The sequence below is a fragment of the Bos grunniens genome, chromosome 16 (genome assembly GCF_055505025.1).
Source record: "Bos grunniens cultivar Pamir isolate PY7600 chromosome 16, Bosgru_T2T1.0, whole genome shotgun sequence".
Classification (NCBI taxonomy): domain Eukaryota; kingdom Metazoa; phylum Chordata; class Mammalia; order Artiodactyla; family Bovidae; genus Bos; species Bos grunniens.
The window spans coordinates 38,518,249-38,540,996 of record NC_141180.1 but is presented as its reverse complement, the minus strand read 5'-3'; the positions used below and the strand labels follow the sequence as shown (position 1 = coordinate 38,540,996).

General features: G+C 47.5%; 1 protein-coding gene across 2 annotated transcripts; it reads left to right on the top strand.

The window, feature by feature from the left end:
• The first annotated feature begins 134 nt into the window (after nt 1-134).
• On the top strand, nt 135-22,590 carry EXOSC10 (exosome component 10). Of its 2 annotated transcripts, XM_086344475.1 has the most exons (25): nt 135-255; nt 2,205-2,341; nt 3,260-3,383; nt 4,605-4,709; nt 5,002-5,167; nt 5,316-5,430; nt 7,297-7,372; nt 7,664-7,774; nt 7,975-8,118; nt 8,641-8,831; nt 10,256-10,412; nt 10,786-10,934; nt 11,104-11,154; nt 12,047-12,158; nt 13,894-13,944; nt 14,114-14,192; nt 14,284-14,393; nt 16,351-16,446; nt 16,790-16,864; nt 18,204-18,291; nt 19,375-19,448; nt 19,975-20,146; nt 20,971-21,032; nt 21,594-21,670; nt 22,448-22,590. In XM_086344475.1, the coding sequence occupies exons 1-25, from the start codon at nt 145-147 to the stop codon at nt 22,476-22,478; spliced, it is 2,664 nt and encodes an 887-aa protein (XP_086200601.1). In that variant the 5' UTR covers nt 135-144; the 3' UTR covers nt 22,479-22,590. The 2 variants fall into 2 exon arrangements, with proteins under 2 accessions (XP_086200601.1, XP_086200602.1); XM_086344476.1 differs by lacking the exon at nt 2,205-2,341.
• The last annotated feature ends 158 nt before the right edge of the window (nt 22,591-22,748 follow it).

The following is a 22,748-nucleotide window of genomic DNA, read 5'->3' as shown; positions in this document are numbered from 1 at the left end:
CTGGAGCCAGGTTCTCAGGCTGATTCCACCCCAACTCAAACTCCCCAGCTCGCCCCCAGCAAGAACTGCCTCCGCACATGCGCAGTGCGCGCACGTCGCGCTGGCCGAGGCACTCTCGCGAGAAGAGCCGCGCCAGCCGGAAAAATGGCGCCTCCCAGTCCCCGGGAGTCTAAGGCCCAGTCAGCCACGACCGCGGCCAAGTCTGACGGGGAAATGGTGCTGCCGGGCTTCCCGGACGCAGACAGCTTCGTGAAGGTGAGTTCGTGACGCCTCGAGGGCATCGGGAGCCGCCCGCGGCTGACCGGAAGCAGGCCCGGACCCTCTGGGCGGCCGCCCACCCGGCCGCGTGCACGATGCAGCCGAGCCGCGGGAGAGGGTTAAAGGGGCTTGTGCCCTCTCCCGGCACAATCTGCCTCTTCACCCTCCGGGGATGGGGCTTCGCTCGCTGACACTGGGGGACTCCCCACACCCCAGGGTCCTGGATCTCCCGTTTGAACCCTTGCAGTCCCGAGCATGGAGAGCTGTCGCCACGTCATAGGAAGGGATTCCTGGTCACCCTGAAGCCCCCAGTCCTCGCGACCTCGACCCCGCCCAGGCCTGAGCCATTCAAACAACTCTCCGGAGAGGCTCGGCTGCTTCAAGCTGCCCACACTTGCTGTCCTCCCCTCCCGCGGCGGGGATGGCCCTTCTTCCCTCTCCTGAGGTCCAGCCCTACATAATCCTAAACCCTGGGTTTAATGTAGAGCTGCCACCGAGTGTCCCTCCTGCAGGTGCCATAGAACATTGATCAGTGCCTGCTTCCATAGAGTTCATTTGGATTATTTGTCTAATGGTGCTTAAATATGAACAAACAAATCTGGAATTAAACATCTCATGCATAGCTCTTACAAGACCATGCAGCTAAAATAGCTTGTAAGTTAGCACTACAAATTCCCTAAAACTCCACTTGCATTTTGTCTAATTTATCATTACCACAAATTCATTTATTTGGTTCTGATTAATTCCTGGGTCACTAGCCATGGTCCTGATTGGGTGGCTCTGTGCTACCAGGAATGCCACCATGATTCAAGTTCCCATTTTCTCTCTTTTTTTCTTGGAAAACATTTATAACACAGCTTACAGTGATGTCATTTGGCTTTCATGTGACCAACCATCATTTACCCATGAGTGCCACTTCAGGTTTTTTCCCATTACCACACAGAAATTGAAATAGAGACATCCTTGACAGTAACTGAGCCATAAACACAAGTCCGGTTGTGGATGGTAACCATTCTAAATCAGTCATATGAAAGATCCAGAATATTCTTATATTGTCGGTATCTATTATGATGATGATTATTATTATTTAGCTGAGCCATGCAGCTTGTGGGATCTTAGTTCCCCAACCAGGGATTGAACCCATGCCCCTATCAGTGGAAGCACGGAGTATCAACCATTGGACCACCAGGGAACTCCCTTACACTTGTTTATCAAATTCAGAAACTAAGGTTCAAATAAATAAAATAACTTGCCTAAGGTCACAGTACCAGGCTGTTTTGAATCTTAGCCTAATTATATATGTATTTGTTATTTCTATACCCATTCTCCCAAGAATGTAAGCTCCAAAACTCGTTTTCACGTTCATTCGTGTATCATAAGGGTTGGGGTAAAATCGGCACTAAATGATGCATGGAGATTGGGTATCTTCATCATTGTTGGGAAGCCCAGTACAAAATAGCTGGTTGGAAGAAGTCCTTGGAAAAATGGCGAAGGGCCAGAAGTACCCCGGCTTGATGTGCTTGGACAGAAAAACATCTCCTGCCTTTGGTTATGTCCGGCGCCAAGATTTAATAATAAATATTAAGGATGTTGCTTGAAAAAATGGGTTATGAGATAAACACATGGGTCACTTAGAGCGCGCTGTCCTTGAAATATTTTTACTGATTAGGTGTTAACCCCGTACGCGCTCTGCTGGCTGTATACTCTAAGCTCTTTGTTCCTACTTCTATAAAAAGGCTTGACTACAGAAATAAACATGTCAGTCCTTGCAAGAGACTGTCCGAGTGTCCTTCTTTCAGGTTCGTCACTTCCAAGTCCCGGGAAAAAAATCCCCAACAATCATCTAGGACAGTTCCTTATATATAGTAGATCTTGGAAAAGAAAATGAGCTGCTGGATGAATGGTGACCCGTGTCTAAAACACGCTTGTTTTTCTGGTTTTGACAGTTCGCTCTTGGGGCAGTGGTGGCAGTCACCAAGGCGTCTGGGGGCCTACCACAGTTTGGTGATGAGTATGATTTTTACCGAAGTTTTCCTGGCTTCCAGGCATTTTGTGAAACACAGGGAGACAGGTTGCTTCAGTGGTAAGTGCTATATATTCTTTTCTCATGTTGAAAGAAATGACTATGAAGAAGTAGATGATTTTTCCTGAGATTTGTATTTTTTTCTTACCATAATTTTCTGTGCTTTGGAGCTATAAAATGTAAAAATGACGATGGATTTTGATTAGGGAATGTTACTTGGTAAATTTTGAGTTTAACTTTAAAAATATATATGTTGACTATTGCAGCTATAGACAGTGAATCTTTTTAAATTAACATGGGACTTGAAAACCTAGAGCCAAGATTCTCTCACACAACCTGTGGAGTCACAAGTTTTAGCTTTCTATTTTTTTTTTAATCTATTTTATTTTTTAGTAATGGCTTTCTAATAAGTGTATTAGGACAGACATTACACAGACACTGGTTTTGTTGAACTGTTGCATGACAGAATTGGAGAATCTGTTTTAGATTTCATGTTAAAACAGTGAATGCAGAGTACATCATTTACATAGTGTTATATATCTTTTTAGAATGTAAACAAAGCCTTGGGGTAATTTCTTCCACCCCTTCAAATAACGAATGAAGAAAATAAGTCTTTGTGAGATTTAGTGAATTGCCCAGTGCCATACAACTAGCAATGTTTTTTGCTATAAGGGTGCAGGTTTTGTTAGTTTGATCTAAAAGTATTAGGGAGGACTTCCCTGGAGGTCCAGTGGCTAAGACTCTGCCCTCCCACTGCAGGTGGCCCAGGTTCGATCCCTAATCAGGGAACCAGATCCCACATGCCATAACTAAGAGTACACATGCTGCAACTAAGACTCAGCACAGCCAAATAAATAAATATTTTGTTATAGAAAGTGTTGGGAATAATCTGAGCTAAGCCTTGGGAGCTTTCTGCCAGATGAGTAAACAAGCAAACAAAAGTATACAGACTGATTTGGGTTTTCCTGTCCTTCCCAGCATGAGTAGGGTGATGCAGTACCACGGGTGCCGAAGCAACATTAAGGACCGGAGTAAAGTGACCGAGCTGGAGGACAAGTTTGATTTGCTGGTCGACACCAATGATGTTATTCTGGAAAGAGTGGTGAGTATTTCACCTCACTCTTAAGGTAACTAACAAATGAAGAGCCTTTGTATTATTAAATAATGAAAGAAAACCCAGGCACTTCAGGAAATGAAAAGAAAGGAAGTTTAGCATTTCTTGCCCATAACAATATTCCCTCCTCTGATGATTGGCTTCTTTTCCCCCAAAATAACACAGTTGTCTTCAGATACATCACTTCAGAATATTACTTCCCCTGGGGATGCCTGTTTTTAAAGTGCCTTTATCAGAAATCTACCCTGCAGATTTGCCAGTTCCATTTTGTTGCAGGAGAAGAGGCCTCTGGATACAGGGCACAACCAACATTTAATCCGTTTTTACTAGGTTTCCCAGGTGGCGCTAGTGGTAAAGAATCTGCATGCCAATGCAGGAGACACAAACAAGAGACTTGTGTTCACTCCCTGGGTCGGGAAGATCCCCTGGAGGAGGAAATAGCAACCCACGCCAGTATTCTTGCCTGGGAAATCCCACGGACAGAGGAGCCTGTTGGGCTACAGTCCATGGGGTTGCAAAGAGTTGGACACGACTGAGCACACACACGTTCGGTCTTCTTTGAGATAGTGAGCCAACCGTCTTCTTCTGCCTAATTCTGTGGCAGAATATTCCTTACAGAAATGCACAGCTTGTCCAAAACATAGCTAATGCTCAGCCATATGACAGTCCTGTGGATGTTTAAATCATGCTGTCCTGTCCCATGAAGTCATCTCTTCCATGGTCTAGATGCCCACAGGTCTTTCAGTGGTTTGCTCAAATTTTCTGATTTCAAGTCCTACCATTTGTCAGCTAGGTGCACCACTGTTGGTAGTGCCCAAACTGAGACCCCACATCTGGTGCTGCTGTACAAAATACGGGTAGATGAGGACAGCTGTCATTCTCACTCTGATTACCATTCCTCAATGTTTAATGCAGGCTAGGATGGTAGGCCACATCATCCTGTTAAGTCACTTTTGAATTTTCAGCCCAATTCAGAACTGTGAAGAGAGTCAGTCAAGGGCTGGGAGTGCCTGATCACTGCCCTACCTTTGAGCAAGTAATGCTTTAATTACTTGGGTTGACTTTAAAATCACGTCTCCTACAGTTATTCGCTCTTAAAAATGTGTACTCTTGGATGTAGTTCTCTGGCTATGTTTCGTAAAATTTTAGGTAATTAACTCTGTTAACCCTTAAAGGGAGATACTAAACTAATACCTCTTGCACTCTTAGGGCATTTTACTGGACGAAGCATCAGGCGTGAATAAGAATCAACAACCTGTCCTCCCTGCAGGGTTACAGGTCCCCCAAACCATAGTGTCCAGCTGGAACCGGAAGGTGAGGGCTGCTTTTCAGAGGCACTGGAGTATCTGATATCAACCTTAGGGTCTTTGCCCTTTCTCATTTGCATTTCTGTTCTAATTTATTGAACACAGAACTCGCCACTGCCTAACTTGTTCTCATAAACAGACACAATCTAATTCCACCCTCTAGTCGACTTTGCAGCCACCACCCCACCCCAGGGTCACACATACATTCTTAAATGGGTGGCCGTTGGCGTAAAACGGAATTTAGTTTTCTAAGTTTTCAAGTTGCTGTGTTATAAAGTATTTGTATTTGTTGATCATAGGCAGGAGAATATAGCAAAAAAACAAAATCTGAAACTTTCCGGCTGCTTCATGCAAAAAACATCATCCGACCTCAGCTTAAGTTCCGAGAGAAGATCGACAACTCTAACACACCATTTCTTCCCAAAATCTTCATTAAGCCCAATGCTCAGAAACCCCTCCCTCAGGGTAAGTGGTACCAACTCTGCCCAACAACACAAGTGAAGGGGGAGAGGTCTCCCTCCCGTCTTCCTTTGTTCAAATTCAGAGGGAGCCAGTTAACCCTTGGTAACTAGACAAAGTGTAAACCTGTCTTTGTTGCTGCTTGGGTCTCCAGCACTCTCCAAAGAAAGGCGGGAACGCCCACAAGACCGCCCTGAGGACTTGGATGTCCCCCCTGCCCTGGCAGATTTAATCCATCAGCAGAGAACCCAGCAGGTGGAGCAGGACATGTAAGTGTTCACCTGTCTGAGTGTCCTGTTGTGAGACTTGACCACCATGTGTGTTTTCACTCTGCATCACTTTTGTAAAATGTGTGAATGAGAGCAGAACCTGAGGAGTGGGTGACTCTTCCCCTCAACCCAAGGTGAATCTTATCAGCTGACCTCCTGCTTGTGTTCACAGAGGGCCTCACACAGTCCTAAGAGCTGCCAGTTGCTCTCGTCCCTGCTATACAGATGAAAGAACCAAACTTGAGATGCTAACTTCCCACAGAACTAGAACTTCAAACCCAAGTTTTCTTAGAATTTTCTTTCCTTTGTACCACTCTGCCTCTCTTGTCAGGTGGGGTCTCACACAGGAAGGTAAGGCTCACTTGTAAACTTAGCACAGAAAAGGCCTTCTCCCTGGCAGTATAGGCAACTTGGAAAAACTTTGCTATAAACAGACAATAGGACTTTGCCTTCAGTGTAAAGAAAAAAGATGAGGGGGACTTGGTCAGTGTTGGTCCTTCTCTCACACTTAGCCAGAGTGTCGGGGCATTCATGCCTCAGCCCCAGCTCTGCACTGTGAGGCCTCCAATCAAGTGCTGGAGAAATAAAGGTGCTGAAAGGCGGCCCTGCCCTCAAGGAACTCAAAAAAGACAGGATTCTTATGCCAGAATCTGATAGCAGATTCTTATGCCAGAATTCTGATAGCAGAACTGAAGAAAATGCATCATTTAGTATATGACAGCTGAGGTATTTGCCCCATCCTCTCTCACCTCACAGATCCGTTATTCCAGATCACAAAAAATTATATATTTCACCTTTCTGTATTATCTGCAGTAGCAGCTATACAGTGTTTTTCCAATTAGTGCTCAAATCTTTATAAATGAATAGATTTTTAATTGTTATACTTTTAAGGGTGAACAAGTTGCACCTAATTTTTTTTTTATGCACTTGAATTATCATTGAAGCAATGATGCTTTTTAAAATATTTTCACAATGGTCTTTTCTTGTTTGTTTTAACAAACTGGATTAAAAGAGTTGTTCTTCCTTGAATCATGGAGTTAATCACAAAGATTTTTCTTTTTGTTTTTTTTTTTCGTTTGTTTTTTATTGTAGTGTAATTGCTTTACAGCATTGTGTTTCTGCTGTACAACAAAAGGAATCACCTGTATGTACAAATAAATCCTCCCACCTTCTTGAGCCTCCCTCCCACCCACCCCTTCAATATCCCACCCCACTAGGTCGTCACAGCACCAGGCTGACTCCCCGTGCTGTACGGCAGCTCCCCACCAGCTGGCCATTGTACTCATGGTAGTGGATGTCTGTCAGTGCCACTCTTCATTTGTCCCACCTTCTTCCCCACCATGTCCACAGGTCCATTCGCAACATCTGCATCTTTCTTCCTGCCCTGCAGATAGGTTCACCAGTACAGTTTTTGTAGATTCCATATATGTGTGTTAATATACCATATTTGTTTTTCTCTTTCTGACTTGACTTCAGTCTGTTTGACAGACTCTAGGTCCATCCACTTCTCTATAAATGACCCCGTTTTGTTCCTTTCTGTCTAATACTCCGTTGTGTATATATGCCACGTCTTCCTCCACCCATCAGTAGACATTTAGGTTGCTTCTGTGTCCTAGTTGTGTATAGTGCTGCAGTGCACAGCGGGGTGCATGTGTCCTTTTGAGTTACGGTTTTCTTAGGGTATACCCCTGGTGATGAATTGCCGGGTCATACGGTAGTTCTGTTTTTAGTTTTTTAAGGAACCTCCGTGTTGTTTGCCATAGTGGCTGTATCAGTTTACATTCTGACCAGCAGTGCAAGAGGGCTGCCCTTTCCCCACACCTCTCCAGCATTTATTGTTTGTACCTTTTCGTTTTACTGATTCAGGTTTGCGCATCCTTATCAATATGAACTAGATCACTTCACGCCACCAGACTCAGTCCTTCAAAAGCCAGAGCCTCAGGTGAGTGCCGATCTCAGCTGATGGTGGTTCCCAGGTAGCCCAGGAATAAGCAGGTACATCAATGACTGGATGCAGTTTTGGCTTTCTTTAGTTGCTTTTATAGTATTGGGGTGGCCAAAAATTCGTTCGAGTTTTCCCGTAAGATGTTATGGAAAGCCGAACGAATTTTCTGGCTACCCAAATAGAAGGGTGTGACTTCAGATCATTTCTTGGACTCATAATTCACTTTGTCCTTTAAGGAAAGACGATGGTTCATAGTCTTCTCCTTCTCCCTGTACTTTTGTGATGCAGTTATACAGACCTGTAGGAGAGACACCCTGCCACTTCGTGTCCACACTGGATGAACTAGTGGAACTCAACGAAAAGCTCCTGAAGTGTCAAGAATTTGCGGTAGACTTGGAGGTAACTTTTTAGTGACCTAGAAGGAAGTGTTTACATTTTCTGTGAGTTCACCTATTCAAGAAGTATAAAATTAATACTAATTTAAACCTGTTTTTTGGTAATAATCACATTATTTATTACTGATTTTTCAAAATCAATTTAACTGTAAGCCTGATACAAATGCTTTTTTCGCTGTTTCCCCTTCTTTCTGTGTATTTTAGCACCACTCTTACAGGAGCTTCCTGGGGCTCACCTGCCTGATGCAGATTTCCACCCGGACAGAAGACTTCATCATTGACACTCTGGAGCTTCGCAGCGACATGTATATTCTCAACGAGAGCCTTACAGACCCAGCTATTGTTAAGGTTAGCCAGCCTTTTCCCACTCTTACATGTGAGCACACGATTTAAGTGCTTCCCAATTTACTACTGTCGTCATTTCAGCATAGCCCCGGGAAAGCTGAGAGAAAAAATTGTAACTTCCTCCACTCGTGTGGGCTTCCCTGGTGGCTCAGATGGTAAAGAATCTCCCTGCAATGCAGGAGACCCAAGTTTGATCCTTGGGTTCTGGGTCACCACCCAGAAAAATGTTAAAGCACTTTAATGAATACTGCAGCGAGCCCTTGATCTCAAGATTGTTGGACTTAATGACTGTCCTTGAAGCTAGCAACGTGGCTTTCTTAGCGTCATCAGCTGTTAGCACTTAAAAGCATGCAATTAGGATTGTAGAGGACTGTGGCCCAAACTAAAAGAAGCATGTAAAACTGAACCATCTTATTCTTTATCCTGGCATCTATTCCAGTATTCTAATAACCTAGGGACAGAGTTCATTTCAGAGCACAAACGGCCCTGTGCCTCTGTACTGCACGGCTTTGGTTTTATTTTCAGGTCTTCCATGGTGCTGATTCAGACATAGAATGGCTCCAGAAGGACTTCGGGTTGTACGTGGTGAACATGTTTGATACCCACCAGGCAGCTCGCCTTCTTAACCTGGGCAGGCACTCCCTGGACCACCTGCTGAAGCTCTACTGCAGCGTGGAGTCGAACAAGCAGTACCAGCTGGCCGACTGGCGGATACGGTCAGTTTGTTCTTGATGAGCAAACAGGGCTGGCGGAGGGAGGCCTGGGTGGTTGTAGCACCATTTGGATCTCTCTTTCTTTTTTTTAAGTTTATTTTTGGCCGCACTGGGTCTTCATTGTTGCAAGCAGGGCCCACTCTTTATTGTAGAGCTTGGGCTTCTCATTGCAGTGACTTCTCTTGTTGCGGACCCCAGCCTCGAGGGGTGGGCTCCGTAGTTGTGGTGCATGGGCTTAGTTCCCAGACCAGGAGTCGAACACCTGTCCCCTGCACTGGCAGAGTCTTACTCACTAGACCACCAGGGAAGTACCCCATTTGGATCTTGAGTTGAATGTCATTGGGCTTTTCTCCATTTGTTTTTAGTGGCATAAGGACAGCTGGAAGGTTTAGAATAATGTAGAGTTAATGTTGGACTGATTATGTTACATAGAGGAGAATGTTAATAAATTTCAGTTTAGTTTTGTGATGTGAAATATTTAAAAGTTTTAAAATGGAAGTAAATTTCGTTTAAAAAAATGCTTCATATTTATCGAGGAGGAAATTAGATTGTGCTTGAACATAAATTATAAGAAAAATTAAAGTGAAAAGAATGTTTCATGTTTGAAAAAGTCAGGAATTACTATCTTAGATAAACAAATAAATAGTGCATCATGCTGCATGGAAATAGTTGAAATTGCCATGCCATGTCAGCGTTTGTCCATGTCAGTCTCTTGTTTGTAATCCACATCTCCCTGGTACATGTGTGTGAAATGGTCTCCCATAAGTGTGAGAGAATTCTAAGAACAGAGCTGACTTAGCTTTGTAAGCAGTATTTACTGTAATCTAAATAATTTATAGTGGAGTAATTACTGTAGAGTAATTTACAGTATAGTAAATATAGCACATCGTAAATATATACTATATAAATATAATAATTTATAGTATAGTAATTTATAGTATTTACTATAATCTAAGGCTGTTAGGGAGTCTTGCCACACTTTGTGGGATTCTTGCTCCCCTTGGTCATTTTCAGATGGCTGGCTTCCTCTCTGAGGCTGTAGCTATTGTATGCAAAAGCACCAAACTCTTCTGCACGTCTCATGCCAGAAAGTCTCAAGAGAATTTAGTAAAGTTGAACTATAAGATGAAAATTGATAAAATCTAAAAACCACTTCCTTTTACTTGACCATTGCCACATGCCACACAGTGGGATAAGATTCACATTCAACACAGGGCCCTGATTTTTAACCACATCGTTGCCCTACTGCCCCTTCTGCCCAGCTGTGGAAAGAGCGGCTTGTCCCATGAGGATGCTGGAGAAGCTGGTGGGGCTGTAGTATTGGCCAGGGGAGACTCTTGAACTTCAGCAGGAACCCACAGGGTAGATGAGTCAAATTGCCACCTCGGGGGAAACCAGGGAAACAGCGTTCTCTGTTGCAACCCTAGACCTCTGCCGGAGGAAATGCTGAGCTATGCCCGAGACGACACTCACTACCTGCTGTACATCTATGATAAGATGCGGCTGGAGCTGTGGGAGCGCGGCAACGAGCAGCCCACACAGCTGCAGGTGGTGTGGCAGCGCAGTCGCGACATCTGCCTCAAGGTACAGCCCGGGCCCAGGTTCTGTTCGGGTCCCCGTGCTCTGCTTTGCTCTTTTATTTTTAAAAAATTTTTGAAATGAGTTAATTTATTTTGGCTGTACTAGGTCTTTGGTGCTACACACGGCTTTCTCTAGTTGCAGCAAGTGGGGCCTACTCTCTAGTTGGGGTTTGCGGGCTTCTCACTGCAGTGGCGTCTCGTTGCAGAGCATGGACTGTAGGCACACGGGCTTCAGTAGTTGTGGCACAAGGGCTCAGTGGTCGTGGCGGTGCGTGTCTGCTTTGCTGTTTACGTTCATGAAAGAGCCCAGTGTCCTGAAGAGCCCAGGGCACAGTATTGATTCCCACTTATCTTGAATGTTCTTTAATATTTTGCAGAAATTCATCAAACCCATCTTCACAGACGAATCTTACCTGGAACTCTATAGGAAGCAGAAGAAGCATCTGAACACACAGCAGTTGACAGCCTTTCAGCTGCTGTTTGCCTGGAGGGATAAAACAGCTCGTCGGGAAGATGAGAGTTATGGGTAAGGGACTGTCGATCCCTTTCATTCTTGCTAGGTCTGGTGACAAGGAAATAATGGGCTTTTTCAACTTTTTTCACCATGAAAGTTGATTATATTTTCCCAGGGTTACAGCACATCATGGAACTTGTTGGCAGAATTTAATGGGATCCTGTTGTGTGTTTTATTCCAGATACGTCCTGCCAAACCACATGATGCTAAAGATAGCTGAGGAGCTGCCCAAGTGAGTGAGGGCTGATTAATGTGCTCTGACTTCCTCAGTAGAGAAAGTACTTGTCCTTCAGATCCGGCTTCCCTGATTGTTGTTACCTCAGAGCTGTTTACTCAGAGCAGATTAGTGCTCTGAGGAAGTTAGCAAGTCCAAGGAATGCAGAATCTCTGCCCGTGCCCTGCCATTTAGGAAGCAGAGCTTCTGAACTGGAGCTGTTTCTATGTTTATCCCTTATATGGACTCCCGTGTAAGTCTCTGGGCTTCTCAGGTGTCTCAGCAGTAAAGAATCCGCCTGCCAATGCAGGAGACATGGGTTCGATCCCTGGGTGGGAAAGATCCCCTGGAGGAGAAAATGGCAACCCACTCCAGTATTCTTGCCTGGAAAATCCCATGGACAGAGGAGCCTGGTGGGCTACAGTCCATGGGGGTCACAAAGAGTTGGACGCCACTGAGTGACTTAACAGCAGCCTCAGCGTGTAAGTCTCTGAGCCTGGAGCATCCACTTTAAAGGAGAGAAAATGTCTCAGACTCTTTCATCTGTACCTCCTTCTGGATTAAGGTGGCTCATGATTTTAGATTCTTATGATGTTAATTGGAGTGTAAGCAAAGAATTAAAGCTCATCATCACCTGGCACCTCCTTGCAGGGTTGCAGGTGAGCAGAGCTGTGGGGCTGCGTTCCAGCCCGCCCTGAGAGCAGGAGGCAGCAGTAGGAGGCGTCTGCTCAGGGCTAAGTGCAGCAGAGAGCACGTCTTGGAACAGCCAGCGGGGCCACCCTGACAGACCATGTTCCCTCAGTTCTCACCTGAGCGCCTACAGTCTGGCTTCACCGGGTCGTTGTTACTTCCTGTAGCCTTTGTGGGCCGAGCTCCTGGGCAATGTTGAATGTGTTCTCACTTCCTTCAGGGAACCTCAGGGCATCATCGCTTGCTGTAACCCCGTGCCTCCTCTTGTACGGCAGCAGATCAACGAAATGCACCTTCTGATTCAGCAGGCACGAGAGATGCCTCTGCTCAAGGTAAGAAGCTCCCCAACTCCACAGGTTCTCAGCTCTGTCTGTTGGCGTCTTGCTCCTTATAATCTCCTTCACACGTGAGTTGGTCTCCACTCTGAAAAAAAGCAAGAGGAAATAACAGGATTTAGGAAATCCAGTGGGTGTGTCTTTTTGATAGTCAGAAGCTAAAGTTCATCCTTTTTTTAAAAAAATTTTATTTGTTTATTTTTGGCTGTGCTGGAGCATCATTGCTGCATGGGCTTGTCTGTATTTGCGGCAAATAGGAGCTAATCTTCATTGCAGCATGCAGGCTTCTCATTGCAGTGGCTTCTCTTGCTGCCAAACACAGGCTCTAAGGCGCACAGGCTTCAGTAGTTTGGCTCAGCAGTTGCAGCTCCTGGGCTCTAGAGCACAGGCTCCATAGCTGTGGTACATGAACTTAGTTGCTCCACAGCATGTGGGGTCTTCTCAGACCAGGGATTAAATCCACGTCTCCTACATTGGCAGGCAGATTCTATACCACTGAGCCACCAGGGAAACCCTCATCCTTCTTTCTTTGCAACCTTATCTTTGTTAATCCAAGGGCCAGTGATGTCTCATGATGTCTGATGATGGGCTGGTTAGCTGTTGTCCCGAGGCAGTCAGCCTTGCAGGATAAAATGGAGTGGGGATCTCAGCACAGAGACTGCATTTTGGAAGGCTGGCAGTAGTCCAAACTGAGATGATAAGAGCCCTGATGAGTGTGTCGGTCACAGGAATAGAAGGGAAAAGACAGGTTCAGGAAACATCTTCAAAAGCAAAGATTGATGGGACTTTATACCAGGTGGTGACAGTGGCCACGGTTCTTTTCTGAGCACCATGCTAAGTACTTTAGAGGTGTTCTCTGAATGGCAAGTAGAGTTGAAGATAATGGAAGTGGAGTCAAGGACCACTCACTCCACACAAGAAAGCCGAGGTGACAAGAAACAGGAGCACCCCGGAGAGAAGGGAATTCAGAAAGAGCTAACTGTGAAGATGCTAAAGTTTAGGCAAATTTAGATGAAAGCAGGACGCCCAGCCCATAATACAAACCCATACGTACACACATACCAACACACCGGTGTTCTTGTGTAGATATTACAGTATGTCTACACAAGATTATGTGTAGATTTACATATGTGTGTGTGTTTTGTTTTGTTTTTTAATCCATACAAACGTTATTCTGCCCTTGCCATGGGGTGGGAGAGAGGGTGTTCAGAAAGATATGCATGTTTTGATTTGTGTTTTAATTGGCACAGTTTTTAATGTTTTGTCTCAGTAATAATATTAGCATGTGTAAAACATGTTTGTAACTTTTTGAAAGATTATTGATCACAGGCGACTTGAAATCAGCCCCTTTGAGGTAAAAAAAAAAGAGAATCTGAGGATAAGCACATTTAATGTCTTCATCCTAATATTTCTTTCTTGACTCTATACTTTGTCCAAGTAAAGAGCAAAACGCCAGTGACTAGACAAAAATCTTTCTCAGGCTCTTTGGAATCCTTCTGTATTGTGCCTCACTGTGATAAAGGGTTTTATTCTTTCATCCAACAAATAATTACTGAGCACAAGTAATTACGGTGCCAGGCACTGGAAGGGGTGAAGGGACGAGAGAAAGTCTCGGGCGCTTGAGAGACACCGTCTAGTGAAGAGACATGTCTGCACTGAGAGAAAAAAGAGAATGATTGTGTCAGCAAATTTAGGGAACTTTCCTCACATTCTCTCTGTTTTGACTCTGTAGTCTGAAGTCGCAGCGGGAGTGAGGAAGAGTGGGCCGCTGCCCAACCCTGAGGTACCGTGATGTGTTCATTGTGGCTTTTTCAGAGGGAGGGAGGGGGATCCAGTCACAGCCTGGACAGACCCAGCCTCCCTCACAGACACCAGGGCCTGTCACCTGGTCACAGAGCTGCCGCCTGCCTGCAGGTCCTTCACGCCGGCCTGTTGCTTTCTTTTTGACACAGAGATTGGAGAATGTTCTCTTTGGCCCCCATGACTGCTCCCATACCCCGTCAGATGGCTACCCTCTCGTCCCAACTGACGGTAACGAAGAGGCCCCTGGCACGTCCTGGGGGTGGGGCTGCCCGGTGTGCCGCCCCGTAGGCTTGGCCCATGCTGACTCCCCTCCCTGTAGGGCCTGTGCCGATGCAGAAACAGGAGGGCCTCCTCTCCGCCCAAGAAGACGAGGAGACCCTGCCAGACATCAGATGTCTCGTCGCTACCGCTGTCGTCACATTATTTAACGTGAGTGACACCATCCGGGACGTGACCCAGACTGGGGGGATGTGCTGGCTTTATCAGACAGGAGGCCGTCTGCCGGAAGTGGAAGCCAGTGGCGGTGGGGGTGGGCGGGAAGCCCATTGGCCAGATGGTGTTTGCTGCCCTGATGAGGTCTGTGAGGGGAGGTGAAGGGTTCTGTGTGCTGCCTGAGGAAATCCTCAGGGGAAGTGCCCCCAGGGAGCCGGACAGGAGCTCCAGGGACATATAAACAGGGGTCTTTCTTCCCCATTCATCCAAGGTCAATCGAGGGCCAGTTTATCCTGATTCCCAGAAGGGGTGAAACAGCGTTTCCAGTGAACTCATAGCGTGTGCTGGGTATACTTTCCTGACGACCGCCAGCATCATCTATGTGTGCTTTGGATGAAAAGAAGGAAAAAAGAAAAGCATTTCTCCCCAATCTGGCCTGTTAGATTAAGTGAGCAGCAGGAGATGCAAGTACCAGGAAGTGGGTAGGAGCTTGTTCCCCACTCCCAGGGAGGCTGAGTAGAGACTCCATCCAGTGTGGCACACTTGGGGACCTTGTTCCTGGAGTCCAGCCTGGGATACGATAGAGCTTGTCCTGGTCGATCCCACCCATCACGCTTCTCCTTTCCACCACAGACATGAGCTCTGGGTTCTGTGCAAAAGGAAGACCAGGGTGTATGTGCTGGTCAGGATGGATAGTTACTGAGGTGACCAGGAAAAAAGGAAATCACACAGATAAAATCTGAATACAGCACACAATAGATGTGAAAGAAAGTGAAAGTGTTAGTCATTTAGTTGTGTCCAACTCTTTATGACCCCATGGACTGTAGCCCACCAGGCTCTGTCCAAGGAATTCTCCAGGCAAGAATACTGGAGTGGGTGGCCATTCCTTTCTTCAGGGGATCTTCCTGACCCAGGGATCAAACCTCAGTCTCCTGCACTGCAGACGGATTCTTTACCGTCTGAGCCACCAGGAGAGATGGAACAGATGTGGTAAGAAGGAAAAACTATAATTTCTGGAAAGAAGGAACTGAGAAAGAGAAGCAAGAATACTGTCTGGATAAAGAACAAGTTTCATTCTTAGCACATGTTCAGGTGGTAAGAAGCTGGGTGGTCCAATCCCATTCACAACTCTCCCATCACACTCAGATGCTGCGCCAGAGCCAGGGAGGTGAAGTACCACTTGCAAGATGTATTAACTGTCTGGGAGTGAACTTTCCTTTTCTCTTAACTACATACAGTTAGTCTTGTTTGAGTAGCCAGTGCAAAAAGAAGTCTAGGACCTTTAGTTGACCAAGGTGATTAGGCAGCTAAAGATGTGAGCATGAACTTGCAGCTGTATGGATGTGTAAGTGCTGTGTGTTGTCTAGCAGAGGCTGCATCCGTGTTCCTGGTGCTCAGGAAGCCTGACTACAGAGAAGGCCAGGGGCTAGCGCAGGCTGATGCCCCTGGTGAGAGCGACATTCTGTTGCATAGTTTTGTTGGTCACCTATAAAGGTGTATGACTTTAAATTTCAGCTAATTTCAGGTTACAACCCCAGGTTCTCCAGTCAGCCAGATCTGGGCTTACATCCTTATTCTGCCCCTATTAGCTGTAAGGCTCTGGAAGACTTTCTTAAGCTCTCTCAGCCTCAGTTTCCTCATCTGTACGATGGTGAGAGTAACACCACATACCTTGTAGGTTGTAAGGATGTGGTGAGAACTCATCAATTCAATGAGTGTGTATTGGGACTTCCCTGGCACTTCAGAGGTTAAGACTCCACGCTTCCACTGCAGGGGGCACAGGTTCAATCTCTGGTTGGGGAACTGAGATCCCACGTGCCGTGTGGCATGGCCAATAAATAAGTAACTTTAAAAAGTCAGCTGTTGGCGTTATTACTATTACTGTTACTCCTCTTGCGGCATCTAATATCATAAAATGGTCACGATTGTAAGCCATTGTTTTCTGTCCCTGCAGGAACCTAGTGCTGAAGGAAATAAAAAAAGTCCATTAACGGTTGCACAGAAAAAAGCCCAGAACATAATGGAGTCCTTTGAAAATCCATTTCGGATGGTAAGTACTGGTTACATATGTTAAGGGCTGACAGAAGAGGCAGAGCTTTCTGCAGCTGTAGGTGCCTTTTGCCTGAAAAAGGAACCGAGAGACTTCAGAGACCGAAGAAGCCTCACCACCGTGACGTCATCCCTGGCAGTTGGTAAAGACCCCGAGTCAGGTCTTCTGAGACCAGGTCAACAAGAGGACCCCACTTGAGGGCCAGGCAGCTGCAGCCAGGCTGACACTTTGCATTGAGGCCTCCTAAGATGTAACCAGCAAGACACCCGCATCTGAGTGCCACTGAATTCTGGGTCCAGATTCTGTTTCTCAGCATTTAACATGACTGTTTCCATTTCTCCAGTTTCTGCCTTCAGTAGAACACCGGGCTCACATTTCTCAGTCAGCAAAGTTTGATCCATCATCGAAAATCTATGAAGTAAGTGGATTTGTCACCCTTTCTAAGAGTGAACTTTCTAAGAAAAGAGGACTTCTTAATTTCTTAAACCAGGTTTCTGTTCTAAACAAGCCCATCTTTGAACCTCCCTGAAAATGAGTGCAAGAAACACTTCATATATAAGCATTGTTTCCAGAGAGAGGAGCCAGACTTTAATCAGATTCTTGAAAGCATTGGGGAACTTTTTAAAGAAACAGGTCTTTGTTTTTTGTTTTTTTTAATTAAAGTTTAATTTACAAGGTATACAGTATACAGATATGAAATGTACAGCTTGATGCATTTCTATTTATGAATATTACTTTAACGCTCTTAAAGATGACAGCTTAAATTTTGAAACATTCTATTGTATGTTGTGTGGTTTGTTTTAACAGCATTTTAAGTAAGAATAAGAATCCATCTTCCCTGGATCCCCATGAGATATTCCTGGGAGCCGTCATGTTAATTGTCTGTTAAAAGCCCTCTTCCTCCCTGCGGGAGGTGGTGCTCTGATCAGATGGGTGGCCTGGCTCCCTCTGCCCCCGACCGACCCCCACCCCTGCACTTCTCTTTAGGCCAGAGAGTCAGGCCAAGGGACTTCTCTGGTAGTCCAGTGGTTAAGACTCCACGCTTCCCAATGCAGGGACGAGAGTTCCATCCCTAATCAGGGAACTAAGCTCATACGTGCCATGTGGCACAGCCGAAAAAAAAACAAAACAGAAAAGAGAATCAGGCTGAAATCCTGATGGGCCTCTGCCCTGTTGCTGTTGGTAAGCCTGCTGTTTTTAGAAACAGGGAGTCAGGTGAGGTTTCTGCTGTCTCTTCTCTTCCCCCCGGTTGTGGCTTACTCAGGGCAGCCATCTGTGCCCCCCCACCCCCCTGCCCACCAGACTTACCATTTCCTGTCACCGAGATGTGTTCTCATGCCCCAGGTAAATGTGTTGTAAAGAAGCACATTAGACTCGCAGAAGTCCTGCCTTGAACACCATCTCTACCATTTATTAATCATGTCCCCTTGGACACGTCACTTAGCTTCTCCCAACCTATTTCCTGTCTGTAAAGTGGGTGTGATGATGGTACCTCTGCCTCAGAGTCATAGAAGGGACTGAATGGTTGGATATGCAGACATCCAACCCAGTGCCTAGATAATATAAGTACTTTATAAATAAAGCCAGCATGAGGTCTTATTTTTCATGTCATTAGATACAGGATCATTAGATAATGGGACTTAGGACCTAGAATGTATATAGCTACCAGTCAGCATGCTCTGCATCACCTCATTAAAAGAATCATCCTAGGCAGCTGAGTTTTGGAGATTTTTTGTTGTGTTTGTTTTCATTTATAGATCAGCAACCGTTGGAAGCTGGCAAGCCAGGTACAGGTACAAAGAGAACCTAAAGAAACTGCCAAGAAGAAGGCAGCTGAGCACACAGGTAGTGTAGCGCCCACCCCCTTGTCAGCTCAGCCGGCACCTTTGGTTGAGAGCAGCCCTGGCTCACTGTTCTGTCCAGTTACTCGAGCAAAGCTCTAGGCACAGCCGAGCAGCCCCAGCCCTCCCCTCCACGGCCTCCCTTCTGCCGAGGGGTGGAAGGCAGTGAGCCGGAGATGTGTGAGCTATCAGGGCAGCGGGTACTTACGCAAAGAGAGAGGAAGGAAGTGCTGCGGCTGGGCCTAATGGGGTGCAGGCTGCTTCTGTACAGCAGTACAGGAGGCGGTCTAGTGAACGTGACATTGAGCCAAGACCCGCAGCCATCAGGGGAGAGTGTTCAGATTGGCAGCCCAGCGAGGCCAAGGCCACAGCTTGCAATACTGCTCAGAGTGACCCAGGAGGCCAAAGGGATGGGGGCAGGGGGTGGGTGGAGGGTAGGACAGAGAGCAGGCAGGGGTCTGTTGTTGGGACTTTTACTCCAAGTGAGTTGGAAGCCATGGAGGGCTCTGAGCAGGGGAGGGCCGTACCCTGACTTAGGTTTGGAGGCCTCACCAGCTGCTGGGCAGAGGACAGGGCAGACAGTCCAGTCAGGAGGCAGCACAGGGTGCAGATGAAGGGGGACACTGGTGTGGATGTCATGGGGGCAGGGCAGGTGGTGGAAACTCAGAGCCTGTCATGTCGCATAGAGAAGCTGACAGCATTGGGTGAGGTAGTCCTGGACAGGAGGTTTTATCCTGAGCGCCTTGGGAGGCGGGGCTGTGTGAACAGTGAGGCTGCAGGGGGCCCGGTTAGAGGCGGAGGAGGTTTTGGTTCTGGTCCTTGACCTGTTAAGGTTGAGATCCTGACACCGCGTCCTCAGGGGAGTCACAGAGGCCGCTAGGTGAAGAGCAGGCAGGGATGTGGACCCCAAGGTTGGTTGATGAGGAGAGGAACGTGGGCTGAGCCGCGAGGCAGGGTCCTCCAGGGATGTGGGGGTTGGGGCTGAGGGACAGGGTGGCCGCGATCAGCAGGGGTGATGCCGCAAGCAGTGTGGCCTAGAGACCCGGCTGCCGCCACAATCACAGAGACCATTCTCTCTCTCTTGCAGCTGCCCGGGACCAGGCCCAAGAGGAGTATAGGGCAGCCGCGGAGCAGGCCGTGTCCGTCCGCCAGCAGGCTGCAGTACGTGCCTGCGTTTCTGCTTTCTCTGGTCGTGGTCTGGGGTGGTGTGGAATGTTGGGAGGGCTCACCCTCAGCGTTGGGTTGTAGGCGTCTTCCGGTTGCCGGTCCAGTAGTGCTGCCTCGTGGCCACCCCCTGCCCCCCACCCAGAAGGTTGACGTCACTGTCCATCTGGGATGGTTCTCCCGCTGCATTTGGGATAAACATGCCTTTGGCCTGTAGAAGGAGGTGAGGCATCAAGCCCACTCTGTGTCCCACTCCACCTGGGAGCTATTTCACCCCCTGCCCCCCGGCTCCCCAGCACCCTGGAGTGCTCAGCTCTGGCCTTTCCTAGTGGCCTGACGTCATCCTCCAGCTGGGAGCTCGGCCCCCCACCGCCAGTGCTCCTCTCTCCGTCCCCAAGCCTGTGTTTACAGCTCTGGAGGCATCGTGTGCCTCACAGGGTGCTCACAGGGGTCACACACACAGAGTGGCCTCCTGCCCTGGTCGTGGCTGTGCTTCCCTCTTACAGATCTGTTCAATCCACAGCTAGAGAACGCTGCCAAGAAGAGAGAGCGGGCGACGAGTGACCCGAGGACGACAGAACAGAAGCAAGAGAAGAAACGCCTCAAAATTTCCAAGAAGCCAAAAGACCCAGATCCACCAGAAAAAGACTTCACTCCCTATGACTACAGCAAGTTGGATTTCAAGGCTTTTGCTGGTGAGGCCAGAGTGGGTGTCCCGCAGGGACCACCTGACCACATCCCATGGGGGGAAGCAGGTGACAGGGAGGGGAGGAAAGAGCAGAACTTCAGTGGAGATTAAGCTCCACCCAAGGCCAGGCAGGCAACCTGGAATTGTGAGGGCAACACAAGGACATGACAGGGACAGGGCAGAAACCCACCACCCTCAGCCCCCAGGGCTGAGCTGCAGGAGCCACTCTGGTGGTTCATCAAGATAGTGTCCATTCTGTTAATAATTGTGGTCCAGCCTTCTTCACAAGTTGTACCCAGAAACACATTTTCTCAGACATACACACATAGAGGAAAGATGTGGATTGTTGAGAAAGATGTAGTTTGTTGAGACAGCCTGGTGCCTAGAAGATGACGCTCTGTGCCTCCTTAGCCTGTGAGAGCCTGTCTGTTGAAAGGACTGCAGTGACATTCCTGATGACAGAGCAGCCTCCTTGGCGACACAGCCGTCTTTTCTGCAAGAACATCCCCTCTCGCCTCAGTTTACAGACAGTGGCTTCATCCTTCACAGAAACCAGAGGGATTTCCTTGATGTGAACTGGCCAGTGCTTTAGCCACCGGCCCCTGACCTGAGAATAGACCTATGAGAAACGAGCCTGGCCTCTGGGCTGCCCTTAGCTACTGAGAACATGATTTGTGAGGTGACAACAAGCCAGAAGTTTCTGTCTGTGAAGGGCTAGTGAGCTGACAGCCCACACTGCCTGGATCTTGTGCACCTGGCCCGGTAATGAGTCTGTGGTGTATATTAACTCACTCACATGGTCACCGGCCTCTCTTTTCTCTTACCTTTCAGGAAACAGCAAATCCAAACCTTCTTCCCAGTTTGACCCAAGCAAGCAGCCCCAGTCAGGCAAGGTAAGAAACAGACTGAGAATTCCAGTGGGCTTGAGGTGTATGTTGTTGACCCTCCACTGCTGGCAAGACTGGCCCATCTAGGAATCCTCTCTGTCTGCATAGCTTTTCCCTCACCTCATTTCTTCCCAGGCACAAACAATACCCATCACCTATTTCAGCAAGAAAAAAAATGTTGTGTCTCTAAAAGTGGGTGTGTGGTTTTGAAGGGTGTTACTGTTTGCTGCCTTGGGAATTATAGCAGCAGGCTGGAAACACTCCCTGTGGTACCAGTACAGGCCTGCCATTGCCCGAGTGGGCGTTGCTGCCGCCAGAGTGCAATGTGACTGGACGTCTGGCGTGGGGAGGGCAAGCGAGCCCTGTGTAGAGCCTGGCCATTCCCTCAGTAGCTCATCTGTACAGCCTGCCTTCTCTAACACCCAGAAATGTCCAGTTGCAAGGAAACCCAAGAGTCATACCCTTGGCACCGGAGGCTCTGATGGGCCGTCTGAGCCTAGGCGTGTTTTCCTGTGCGTCGTGCGGTTATGGTCTTCACTCAGCCTAGATGGTTTCTTGTCTTTTCAGAAATGCATTGCAGCCAAAAAAATTAAACAGTCGATTGGAAACAAAAGCATGTCCTTTCCAACTGGAAAGTCAGACAGGTAACGTGCAAGATGCCATCGTGGCCAGGGAAACCCGGGGAGGCCTCACCTAGAGAGAGTCTCAGAGCACATCTCCTGGCCTGATCCCCATCTTTGTCAGTCAGAAAACTGAGCTGGGAGGAGGAGAGGTGATCACTGGAAACCACAGTCGTAACCACGCCTCCTAGGACTCCGTCACCCTTAGCCCTCTCCCATCACCACATGGTCTCCTAGGGTCATCCCAGAGCAAATAGGTTTGAAATCTGCCTACATCAGCCCCTTTCTGAGGAAAGAGGAAAAAAAATCAGTAAGCAAATATGGATAGTCATTGTTGTCCAAGAATATTTTAGGGAATTCCCTGGCAGTCCAGTGCGTTTGCTGCTGATAATCTGGGTTCAATTCTTGGTTGAGGAACTAAGATCCCTCAAGTCGCATGGCATCGCCCAGAAAAGGGTAATTTAGTTAAAAGCCTGAAACCCTAATCCTTGCAGCAGACCCTGAAGTCGGAGGACACGCTCCCAGGATGTGGCAGCGGAGGAGGGACCATCCTCAGCTCGGCCAACCCTCCCTCACTAGGCCACAGGGCGCTGCTGCTCCCGCCTCCACTCCTGTCCCCTGGAGTGCCCTTGGAGTGCCGGGGGCACTCTACTGCCCAGCTCAGTTCTCCTCAACCCCAAACAGACCATTGTCCCTCAGTTCTGCAGTGTTAAGGCTCACAACATTTTATAAACTGGCTGACTGCCACCGTTAAGCCAGACTGCAAGAACTAACCCTTTTGTTTTCACACTGTCTCTACAGAGGTTTCAGGCACAATTGGCCAAAGAGATAGTGTTGGAAGACAGCTTCAGGATCCCCTGGTGGACTGGAAGCACCAGATAGTGGTGCTGGTTTTGTACAGACTCGTTTTTAAACCATTAAAAAATAATTCTTGCTGGAAGAAAGCGGGTGCCTGACTTTTCTTTTGCGGCCACTCCAGCTCTGGCAGGCAAGAACACACCTCGTCCTGTCCAGGTCACCCTCTTCAGCGGTCTGGGGTAAGTGTGCCCTTGGAGTGTGGTTTCCGGAGAAATCCAAAACTTCCCCCGAGGAGGAATGCAGG